We start from the raw sequence: 12192 nt of genomic DNA, 5'->3' as shown, positions 1-12192 counted from the left end.
CCAGTCTCTGCACATCGGAACTTACTCCCATCCATGGCTTCTCTGGTCACTTGCACGAGTCCTGCCCCTGGGGTGGTTGCAGACTTTTTGAACTCCTGCCTGGTCCTACCTGGTCCCACTGGTCCCGCCTGTGATTCACATACTGGCGGGCTCCTGCTGGGTGGAAGAGTGACCGCTCTGGAAGACACCACTATGTAATTCACTGGACAGCGGGATCTAGCTTCTGCGGAGCTGTGTTCCCACTTTACTGCAGAGGGGGCTTATAGATCTGTCTTAAGGATCCATGTGCTAATGAAATGTCTCCCCCTTTTCCGTAGGATCTTCATTCTTTCACAAGCCAGACATCTAGTGCTTCTCTCAGACTCCCTCAGTCCTCCAGTATCAGACTCACAGGTCAGCTGCCTGCTAACCAAAGACAGAACCTCAGCTCCCGGACTCCTTCCAGCCGTCCACCCCCACAGCATAACCACGAGGCTCCAGTGCTACAGAAGAAGGAACATAGAAGAAAACATCTAAAACAACATTTCAAGAATGAAAATAAAGAAAGCATGACTCTTAAAAGAAAACACATTCCATGTCATAATTCACCAGACAAAAGGAGTCAACACACAGCACTGAAAGAAGATGCTGAGCAGGTGGAAGCCTCCCTGAGTCCTGGAAACCATCTCTGCGATGTCAGGCATCTGGGGGATTTGGAGAAAAGCCAGCTGATGGAAATGCTCCAGCAGGCCGCATCCCTGGTGGTGACGCTGATGTACAAGGATGGTTCAACCCAGCTACGGGCTGACCAGGTCAGTGAGTAGTGCGGCTTTCTTTACTTTGTTTTTCTGGCACCAAAAGAAAAACCCATGCTTCTAGTGTCTGAGTAGAGCTAGGCATAAGATTTTAAGCCTTCCCTTCTCCCCAGTGGTAAGCTATTGATAATGCATAAGGTTTCTTAAAACATATTTGTATTGATTTCAGGGAAGAAGGGAGAGGGAGAGAGAGAAAAAATCAATCATGAAAGAGAATTATTGATCAGAATCGAATCCAGGACCCTTCAGTCTGCAGGCCGACACTCTATCCACTGAGCCAAAGTGGCAAAGGCAGTCTTTTTTTATTTTAGTCATGTGAGTGGATATGACATGGTGTTTCATTTGGTTTCATTTGGTTTTAAATTGTATTTCCCTAATATATGATGACATTGAGCATCTTCTCATGTGCTGACTGGACATTTGTACATTTTCTTTGGTAAATGATCCATTAAAATCTTTTGCTCATTTTTTTAAATGAAAAGTTTTTATTGTTAACTATTGTAAAGATCCACGAATTTTCATCTCTTTTCCCACCTCCACCCACCCCTGCCTCCCCCTGCCTTGGCCTTCACCACACTTTTGTCCATGTCTGTGGGATATGCATATATATTCTTTAGCCAATCTCTCCACCTTCTTTATCCAGTCATCCCTGCACCCCTCCCCTCTGGAACCTGCCAGTATGTTCCATATTTCCATGCTTCTGATTCCATTTTGTTCATCAGTTTATTCTGTCCATTAGATTCCACATATTAATGAGATAATGGTATTTGGTTTATTTTACTTAGCATAATACTCTCTAGATCAATTCATGCTATTGCAAAGAGTAAGAGTTCCTTCTTTTTTATAATCACACTGGAGGTCCAGTGCATGAAATTCGTGCTAAGTTATGTTCCGTAGGCCTGGCCTGTGATCAGAGCCAATCTGTGGGGTGACCAGTAGGATGATGGGAGGGGGGAAGCCCACTCATACCCGCCTAGGCTGGGCTGGCGCTGCCTGCTCCCTGGCCCTGCCCCCTGCCATCTTGGGTCGGGGCCTGCGGGCTGGGGGCAGCTTCTATCAATACATTGAGTGTCTGCCCCCTGGTGGTCAGTGTGTGTCATAGCGACTGGATATTCCGCTGTTTGGTTTATTTGCATATTTGGGTTTTATATATAATAGATAGATAGTATTCCATGGTTCAAATGTACCACAGCTTTTGTTTCCACTCATTTGCTGAGGGGTACTTGGGCTGTTTCCAGATCTTGGCTGTTGTAAATAATGCTACTATGAGCATAAGGGTGTGATTTTCTTCATGTTTCTTTCTTTCTTTTTTAAAAAAAAAAAATTTTTCACAGAGAGGAAGGGAGAAGGATAGAGAGCTAGAAACATTGATGAGAGAGAAACATCGACCAGCTGCCTCCTGCACACCCCTCTTCGGGGATGTGGCCGCAACCAATGTACATGCCCTTGACCGGAATCAAACCCAGGACCCTTCAGTCCGCACACCGATGCTCTATCCACTGAGCCAAACTGGTTTCAGCTTCTTCATGTTTCTTATACTTAGGGTTTATTGATCTTCTTGGTTCTACAGATTAACTCGGGAAAATAGACATTCAGTTTTTGGTACTCCAGGTGGGACATGATGACATTCTTATTATTTTGGGTTTTGTACTCCTTGAGCATGGTATGTCTCTCAGTTACTTAGGTCTTCTCTGATTCCTTTCAGCAGTGTTTTCAGCATATATATCCTGTACATATTATGATGGTTTTTAAGTATTTCGTTTTTAGAATAGTTATTAAAAACAATAATTTTTTATAAGTTAAGTTTTACATGTTTATTTTTTAAAATCTTTATTGTTGAGCTTATTATAGATGAACATGTTATTGTATCAGAATGCAGTTGGTTTTATTGTTTTGACCTTGTATCCTGCAACTTTGGCAAGTTTTTCTGTAGATTCCTTTGGGTTTTCTATGCAGACATTTGTATCATCTGTAAATAGAGGCAGTATAATTCTTCCTTTCTGATTTATGTATCTTCTCTTTCTCTTTCCTGTCGTTTCGCACTGGCTAAGACTTCTATTTTGATGGTGAATAGGCAGGAGAGCAGATTTGGAGAGTAAGATCATGAGTTTGGTTTCTGGCCTCGATTGTTATTAAAGAGCTGTTCCTTTACAAATTTAGCCTCAGGTCTTTTCTGTCTCTTTCATGATAAAACATGACATATCTTTCTTAAATAAACATGTTGTCTATGTTTAATATTGGAACTCTGTTTCATTGTCTATTCCCAGGCCCCGGTTTCCGGTGTGAAGGGAATTGTGCTGTTACCGCAGAGCCGCGCAGGAGGCGGCCGTCCTCTGGCTGCCTCCGCCCCGGGCCGCGCTCCGGAGGCAGGAGCCCTGCCCAGCGACCCGTGCGTCTACATAGAGACGGCGCCGCCTGCGGTCTGCAGCCAGGAACAAGGAGCACACAGCCAGTTTGCCCGGTAAGAACATGTTACTGCCCTGAGGTCTACGGACATGCCTGACTTATCCTGGTTTAACGTTCCCAAGCTTCAACTTTAATTGTTTAGACTTTTAGACGTTTCACATGAGCCATGAAAATAAAATGGATCTAAAAGACAGAAACCTCTCTCACTGGTGCTCCCCCTCCCCACCCCCAGCCCAAGAGCGTCCGTGGGGACCTGCTCCAGGATTTGACCAACATCTCAGTGAGAAGTTGGTGAGAACCCACCCTCCCAGGCCTAACCCCGTCACTGCCCAGTCCCAGGTGCTTCTCCGTCCGCTGGGCCGCTCCCTCGGTGACAGTGTCAGAGTGAGGGTGCTGCTCCTTCCACAGCAGACTGTCCTCAGTGCCGCTGAGATCCCGCCCTTCTCAGAGCCTTGTTCTGGGGAGCAGGCGGCAGGGCCCCGCGCACCTGCCTCCTGGGGTCTGCACTGTTAGCCCAGGGGGCTTCTTTGCTCCTCCTCGGTCCTGGGAAGTCCTGCTATGGGGGAGCCTGTGCCCCCATCCCTCACTGGGGGCGTCAGCCTGGCTGGGCGCCTCCTCTTCCTGTGCCAGCCCTCCGAGTGCAGGCCAGTTAGCCGCCCCCCTGAACAGGAGTCCGGGAGGCGCAGGACGAGACAGTGGGGCCTCTGAGCAGCCTCCGTGGGCTCTGGGTGGTGCCAGGTCATTGCCGTGCGAGTCCCAGCCCATGGGAGTGAGGCCTCTGCCAGGAGTGGTGGAGGTGCTCGCGCGGCCTGTGTGACTGGAGGGAGCCTCCATAGACATCCCCCCACGGGCCCAGTGTGTGGCTGGGCGGCCCTGTGGGTCTGACACGATCACAGGACGCCCGTCAGCAAACACCGCAGGAAGCTGTGAGGAAGGCTGTATTATTCATAGTGCACAGCTGGAGGTACACGGCTGCCGGGGCCCCCCCTCAGCGAGGCTGTGTGAGGGGAGAGCGTGGACCTGGGCTCTGCCTTCCTCCCACCTGAGGGGGTGCCAGGGTTTCGAGCGTTTACTCTGTATTGGCCAGTGGACGCTGAGAGCGGGCGTCAGGGCAGGAGGGGAAAGCGTGGTGCCGCATGCGGTCAGGTATCTCGGTTGCCCAGGGCTTTCTGGGTGGGGGACCTCCATGTTGGGGGTGGCCTAGAGCCTGTGTGGCTGGTTCGCTAGCGGCTGGGTCATACCGCTGGCCACATGTCTGTTCGTGATGGATGTCTTTGAAAATGGATACCATGCGATCCAGAGCTGATGTCAGGCACTTAACGAGTCATTTCTGGTGAGAGCGGGACAGTAACAGATCCAGCATTCTGCTCCCACCAAACCCGTAGCCTCCCTTTTATATAGTTCCTGTTGAAAGGCCGTCACTAGGTCTGTCCTATGGGAGACTGAGAAGGAGCCCTGTATTTGGGGGGCCTCTTCTCAACTCTGGGTGTTTGAACCCCCGCGACACCCTGCATTGGACATTAATCGTCACTGCAGCCTGAACATGCGCAGAACCGACCTCCTGTCTTCCCTGAAACCGGCCTCCCGGCCCTTCTCCTCCTGGTTCACGGCAGCTTTAGCCTCCGCGGGCGAGGCAGGAGTCTTGGCATCATCCTCAGTGTCTCTACATCTTCAGAAGTCTTGGCATCATCTTCACTGGGGAATCCCACTGGCTCTGCCTTCAAAATAGCTAGACTCGGACCCCTCTCCCCTCTGCTGCTGCGGAGCAGGCCCTGCCTCCTGACTGAGTCCCAGCAAGAGCTTCCCGCCCTTCATTCGGTCCTGCTCACACATGAACCACCAGGCCACCACCCGCTCCACCCCTCCGACAGCCTGTTCGCTCAGGAGAACCAGAGTTCCCACCAGAGCCTGTGGCTCCTCCACTGCCTCAGCCTCATCCCCTCTCCCTCTGTCCTGTCCCGCCTCCTGCTGCTCGCTAGCTCGGGAGCCTCTGCCCACAGGCCTCTGCCAGCTGCTCCTTCTCCCAGATCGCTGCGCAGTTGGCCACCTCGTTCCTTTATGTTTTTTTAAAAGCAAATTATGAAAATGCAAGAGTGGAAAGAATCATATAATGCCCATATCCCATTCACCCAGGCCAGCTATCCAAACAGAAGGGGAGGAGGCTGGGCTGGGATTAAGGAAAATACCAAACATGTCATTTATGTCACATGTTTCAGGATGCAGTGCTAAAAACATGGGCTTTCGCTTTAGCTGGTTTGCTCAGTGGTTAGAGCGTAAACCCTCAGACTGAAGGGTTTCGGGTTCGATTCCAGACAAGGGCTCTATCCTCAGCCCTGTCAGAACACACGTGGGAGGCAACCAATCGATGTCTCTCTCTCACATTAATGTTTCTCTCTGTGTCTCTCCCCCTCCTTTCTACTCTCTCTAAAAACCAATGGAGCCGGGACCGGTTTGGCTCAGTGGATAGAGCGTCGGCTTGGGGACTGAAAGGTCCCAGGTTCGATTCCGGTCAAGGGCATGTACCTTGGTTGCGGGCACATCCCCAGTGGGGGGTGTGCAAGAGGCAGCTGATCGATGTTTCTCTCTCATCGATGTTTCTAACTTTCTGTCCCTCTCAATTCCTCTCTATGTAAAATCAATAAAATATATTTTTTTAAAAATAAAAAAAATAAAAACCAATGGAAAAAATATCCTCAGGTGAGGATTAACAGAAAAAAATAAATACTAAAAACATGGGCTTTAAAAAGTCTTTCCTGTTGGAAGTATTACATATGCCCCCTTTTTCTTTCTTAAAGCCCACCCACTCCCAGCCTCCACTCCCAGCTGTTTGTGTGCACATGTTCTTCCGTGGTTCTCAGAGGGAAGATCTACCCCCACACTCACCCCCACTCCCACTCCCACCCTCCTTCACTCTGAGATTCCAGTCTGTTCCATACCTCTGTGGCTCTGGGTCTGGGATGTTCAAGTCCCCTCGTATGACTGTATTGCTGTCCGTCGCTCTCTTAAGGTCCTCCATACGTTTTTATATATTTAGGTGCTCCTCTATTGGGTGCCTGTATGTTTACAGGGTTTATCCTCTTGTTGATCGATCCCTTTAGTATCATGTAGTGACCTTATTGCCTCTTGTGATGGCTTTTGTTTTGAAGTCTATTTAGTCAGATATGAGTATTGCCATGCCAGCTTTTTTTTCATTTCCATTCGCATGGAAAATTTTTTTCCACCCCCTCACTCATTTCCTGTGTGTCTTTTGTTCTGAGGTGGGTCTCTTAGAGACAGCATATAGTTGGGTCATGTTTTTGTATCCATTCAGCTACCTTATGTCTTTTGATTGGATTATTTAATCCATTTACATTTAAGATTATTATAAGTAGGTACTTATTAATTGCCATTTTAACTCTGTATGCCTAGTAAATATTTGATCAATGTTATTAATTAATGAATATTAAGTTTAAATTTTTGTAAGTTCCAGGACAATTGTATGAGGACATTGCCTTAAACACCATATAGTGGAATGATCCCAAGTCTTCGATAGCATCTTTGAGATTCAAAATGAATTTAAAAAAATGTTTGCACAATGCAAATTTAATATCATCTATTAAATACCTATGCAAGGTCTTTTCACATACATGCTCTCTCTCCATCTTAGTATTAACTGTATGTGTCAGGGTTTATTATTTCCATCTTACAGATGAGGAAACTGAGGCTCAGCGAGGTAGTCACGGGTCAGTCTTGAGATTCAGTTCAGGCCTGCATTTTACACTCAACTCTTGCCTTTTGTCCCAGCGGCCTTCCTGTCTGGCAGGTGGGACACAACCGCTTACGTAACTGCCTTAGGAACACACTGTGGGCCACTGGTCTTATGGGCATTCCTTTAGCTGTTGGTCTTATCAGGATAGAAACCGCAAGCTGCCTCTCTCACCAGCGCAGCTGTTGTAGGGAGAGGCCCTGCCAAGGACCCCAAGTGCCCAGGGTGGGGGGGCATCACATGAAAGGAAGCTCCCAGGCCCACTCTGCTCCCTCGTGCGCTGGCTCCCCCTCCCTTTCTCCTCCCGCCCCCCACCCCAAGACCCACAGAGCCAGACCTGAGCTGTTGGCACTTTGCCCTCCCCACCACCCTGGCCTCCCACTTCAAGAGAAATCAAAGTGAAATGCAAAGAAAATGCAAAAAGCCTAAAAGTGTCAGTCTGAGCAAGCCAAGTATCGATAGAATGTCACTACATGCTGGCTCGGTGTGCAGAGCTGGTGAGCTGGGGTTTCTGTCTCCCTCGGCCTCTCAGAAGGCCTTACTGAGGCCCTTACAGCCTGGCCCAGCAGAGCCCCGGGTCCCAGACCTCAGCGGGGCTACCTGGGCTCGCGCTTACCAACTCTGGGCCTCGGTTTCCTTATCTGCCAGTGGGTCTGAGGCCTGCCTGAGGGATGGGGTGTCAGTGCAGGAGTCCCTCCGGAGCGGGTAGCGTGCCGGCTGCGCAGGAAAGTGTTATGAACGAGCGCGTTAGCAGCCGCCCCTCAGGAGCTGGGGGTGTGATGGGAGGAGTTTCTGGGAACGGCAGCGGGTGGGCAGGAGAGAAGGACCACAGGAGCGCTCCGGCCAGGGATCCGGCCCGCCCTCCTGAGCGCAGCAGCTGGAGGAGCTGTGGGAGGAGGATTGTGGGCAAGGGCACAGCTGAGCAGTGGCTCCGGGTGCAGGACCGGCAGTCTGGCGATGGAGGAAAGGGGACTCTGTGAGCTGGGGTGGGGGGCCGGGGGCAGTGTTGGGAGGGGTGCTGGTGGCGGGCTGGACAGTCCTGTCGGGCCGGCTGTAAGGAGTCAGAGGGCCAGTGCGTATGCTCTGCTCGGGAATCCGGGGTTTTGTCTTAGGTAACGGGGCTTTGCCTGAACTGCTGGGCCACCTTGGCTCACTGCTTAGCCTCTCTGTGTCAGCGGCATCATCTATAAATGCAGAGGATAGATAGGTAATACCTGCCTCACAGGGTTTCTGAGTTAATGTACGTAAAGCCCGTAGAAGGATGCCTGCAACCCAGTACTGTGCGAGGGAGTGACAGCGTTTCGGGGAGTAGTCCTCAGGGTCAAAGTTCATTAGTGTCTAAGTCGGTGAATTTCTCTTCACCTTCTAGGCGGGTGCTGTTTCAAATCCTGAAATGTAGCCGCCCCGTCATCTGTTTCAACGCTAAGGATTTGGTGAGAACAGTGCTGCAGTACTTTGGCGATGACGGCAGCTGGAAGCACGGTACGTTATGGCTGATGGGTAAGTTACGGTTGGAAGGACAGGAGGCCCGGGACCTGGGACTGGCGCCCTGCGGGGGGCTCTGCACCAGCTCCGGCAGGTCCAGGCTGACGTGGATTGTGGGGCCCCGGCTAGTGCCCACCGAGAACTGGAGAAGTTGGTGTGGAAACCCACACAGCTGGTCAGGGACGCAGTGGAAACATTTTTTTCAACAATCCCCACGCCCCCAGCCTTCTTTCCTCTAACTGCTGCACTTCCTACTACTTCCTGTGAATCCCGAGCATCATCCGGATTGTCTGTAAACGTTTCAATCATGTGACAGATCCGAGGATTTCATTTCTAAGATGATGTCATCGCTGTATCTCCCCCACAGATCAGCAGTAATCCTTTAACGTTATTAGATGTCCAGGCAGTATTTGCACTTTCCAGTTGTCTTTCAATACTTTTGTTGGTTTGTCTTTGTTTTTACAGTTTGTTTGAAGTGGGAGCCATACCTGGGATAGGTGCAATACGTTTATAATATATTTTATTGATTTTTTACAGAGAGGAGGAGAGAGTGATAGCTAGAAACGTCGATGAGAGAGAAACATCGACCAGCTGCCTCTTGCACACCCCCTACCAGGCATGTGCCCACAACCAAGATACATGCTCCTGACCGGAATCGAACCTGGGACCTTTCAGTCCGCAGACCAACGCTCTACCACTGAGCCAAACCGGTTTCGGCTACAATATGTTTCTTAAGTCTCTTCGACTCTGTATGTTCTCTCCCTCTGTTTTATACCCTTGCAATTATTTTGTTACTGTTGATGGAACCAGCTTGCTTGTCCTGGGGGATTTCCCACAATCTGGACTTCGCAAACACATCCTCTTTTTGCCAATTAACATGCTCCCCTCTTTGCTCTCTTTCCTGTAAACTGGCACCTAGATCCAGAGGCTGGGTCGGATTCATGCTGGGTTTCTGGAGGGCAAGGTTGACTCATAAAGCTGCGCTTGACCTGACCCTGACCCTGACCCTGACTCTGACCTCTGTGGTGATGTGTCGGTTGTCCAACTTTTTTGTGATAGTGGAACTTCTATTCATGTTAACTCTTCTCGTCTCTCTTCCATATTCACCAATTTATCTAGAATCTGTTTTCAATCTCTTCATTTTTTTTTTATTTAAAAAAATTCCTCTTTTCCATTTTTTTTTTTAACTTACGGCGTTACCTATTACATTTGTCTGCTTTTGTGTAATGCCAGTTTTTATTTCTGAAAATTTTTGCATTTCTCTTTCCTGAATTCTTTCACTTTTTTGTTCAGTTTTTCTAAGTCACCTACTTTCTAAGTATTTCTAATTCTGATTTATTTACTTTTCATAGATTTTACTATTTTCTTAGTGTCCTGCATCTGTCCTGCCCGCCATCCCGCCTCCCAGAGCGCGGAGCGGGGTGCTCAGGCAGCTCGCGTTGCTCTGCCTTCCGCCCGGGACACTTGGCTCCTGAACAGCGATGCGATGGCAGGCGGGGCCCGAGGTGGCCGGGGAAGCAGCCCAGCGAGAGGCCAGAGGCGGAGGCGGGGAGGACGTGGAGAGTAGGAAGGGTGCGAGGTGTGGGGCAGCGAGAGGTGTGGGAGCAGGCGAGAAAGGGGAGAAAGGAGGCAGGAAGTGTGGCTGAGGATTCTGGCTTCGACCTCTTTTAACATTTTGAGAGCCAAATTCCAAGTTAGTGTGGAGGCTCCGCCCCTCTGGGCATGGGGGATCAAACCCATGAGACTGGCCTTGTGGGACCTGGGTCTGTGGAGGCCACTTACCCCAGGCGCAGCATTCCTAGTACTGACAGCCCTGTACCCTGAGGGGGTGATAAGATTCTGATCATTAATTTGAACCTTGAGAAACGTGCAAAAGCAGAGAAAAGTATAATCCCTCTACCTTGTAACGGCTAAATGAGCTTTCTCTCCTCAGTGGCTGACTTCGTAGGGCTGGACCCTAGAATTGCTGCGTGGCTCCTAGATCCTAGTGCTGCCACACCCTCTTTTGAGGATTTAGTGGCAAAATCCTTCGGAAACGCTGTCACGGTGACAGTGAGCAGCACGTATGGGAATTCCTCAAGAAACACTGTGGTGAGTTGTTTTCAGATAGATTTTACCAACTTTAATACAACCTGAATTTTAATCCTCATTTGAGGGTATTTTTCCCATTGATGTTTCAGAGAGTGAAAGAGAGGGAAGAGGGGAGGAGGAGGGGAGAGAGAGAAACGTTGATGTGAGAGAGACACATCGACTGGTTACCTCCTGCACTCTCCCCAACCAAGGGTGGGGGCCAGCAGGCAACAGAATGTGCCTTTAAATGGATTTGAACCTGCAACCCTTCAGTCCTCAGGCCAGTGCTCTAACCCGGAGAAAAACCTGCCGGGGCAACACAACGCGTTTTTCCACGGAAACTCTAGCACTTCAGAGGTAGCTCGTAGGAAGAACGTTGCTGCTATTCGCTCCCACTTACCCGGCACAAAGCCTTTTGTTTCCGGTCGGCATGAAGGACGGCGGTTCGCTCCTTCGTGAGGCTGTTCCTGGGGAAACCCGTCCGCGGTGCTCTTCCCTGTGGACTCTGGTGTCGGGGGCGCCGGCTCCCTGAGCAGAGCGCTTGTTTATGAATCTTAGAGCCGGCGATCGGCAGCTGCGGCAGAGGCCCCGCATCCACGGCCGCCTCTGCAGAGCACCCAGAGTGAGGGGCTGGGCCCGGACCCTCCGTGGCCCGTCCACTGTCACTCCTTGAGCCAGTTCAGCGGAGACAGGGCTGAATCCTATGTGAGGCTTTATTCCAAAACTGCCGGCCCTGTGGGGGAGCAGCAGGTCAGGCCTGTGCGTGTGCGTGTGCGTGTGCGTGTGCGTGTGCGGGACTGGTCTCTAGCATGTGCCCCGCCCAGAGAGACCAGGCCGGCCCGCCCAGCATCCAGGCGACAGGAAGATTAGACAGGTGGGGCGCTGTGGCTCATTGAACACAGACTCTGTCCCCTCCGGCCCTGTGTGTGTGGTCCCCGGTGAGAATGGGGGGACTCTGCTGGCTCGCTCGCTCGTGGGGGGTGGAGGAGTGGGAGCCCAAGGCCAGGTCGTGTCCTCTTTGTGGCTCGTGCCTCTGGAGTGAGGGGGGCTGGATTGGGGAGAAAGTGTCAGTTGGCAGGAAGCTGGCATTTGCCCAACAGGAAGTGCGGTCCTTAGCAGGGGCCCGCCTACTTGGAGTCGTCAATGGGTGCTGCCACAGATGAGTGACAGCTGCTGGCAAACGGTCTGTGAGTTATGCTACTTCCTAGATGGTGACGATTGCTTCGGCCAAGGTTGCCGAACTCATCCTTTTGGTCTTTGGCAGAATCGGAACGTGTGTGCCAACCTGCGGGTCCTCTACCGGCTTACGATGGACCTCTGCTCTCGGCTGAAGGCAAGCACGGGGTAGCCTCTGGGAGCCTCTGCTCACTGCAGCCCGCTGCCTCGCATTGGCACCCACGCGCAGGAGCAGTGCCCGCTGTGTGGGATGTGCAGCAAACGGCGCGAGTTCTGAGGCCCGTTAGCTCCGTCCCTCAGGACACGGTAGTCCAGCGAGGAGACCTGAGTTCTTGGGTGTTTTCTGTGTGGAAGCACTGGTAGCGTTTCTGTGCTGCGGCGAGCACTGCATGGGAGACTACCGTGCACAAGTGCCACACCAATGAACCGAGAGAGATGAGGGACATTGGGGGTGGACTGCTCTCCGGGGTCCTGGTCTCAGCAGGTCTGGGCGATCCAGTAGACACCGCGGGAGAG

The 12192-nt window shown here is 51.0% G+C and overlaps 1 protein-coding gene across 1 annotated transcript in view; it reads left to right on the top strand.

The window, feature by feature from the left end:
- POLN (DNA polymerase nu) overlaps positions 1–12192 on the top strand; it is a 65217-nt gene that overhangs the window by 13579 nt on the left and 39446 nt on the right. The window contains exons 3-7 of the mRNA XM_036417169.2: positions 318–791; positions 3062–3255; positions 8315–8427; positions 10364–10521; positions 11765–11833. Of these exons, the coding sequence (XP_036273062.1) occupies positions 318–791; positions 3062–3255; positions 8315–8427; positions 10364–10521; positions 11765–11833 (1008 nt within the window). The remainder of the gene's footprint in view (positions 1–317; positions 792–3061; positions 3256–8314; positions 8428–10363; positions 10522–11764; positions 11834–12192) is intronic.

This window comes from Pipistrellus kuhlii, unplaced genomic scaffold, assembly GCF_014108245.1.
Source record: "Pipistrellus kuhlii isolate mPipKuh1 unplaced genomic scaffold, mPipKuh1.p scaffold_m20_p_58, whole genome shotgun sequence".
NCBI classification, from domain to species: Eukaryota; Metazoa; Chordata; class Mammalia; order Chiroptera; family Vespertilionidae; genus Pipistrellus; species Pipistrellus kuhlii.
The sequence above is the reverse complement of the archived record's forward strand: the minus strand, read 5'-3'. Positions and strand labels throughout refer to the sequence as shown.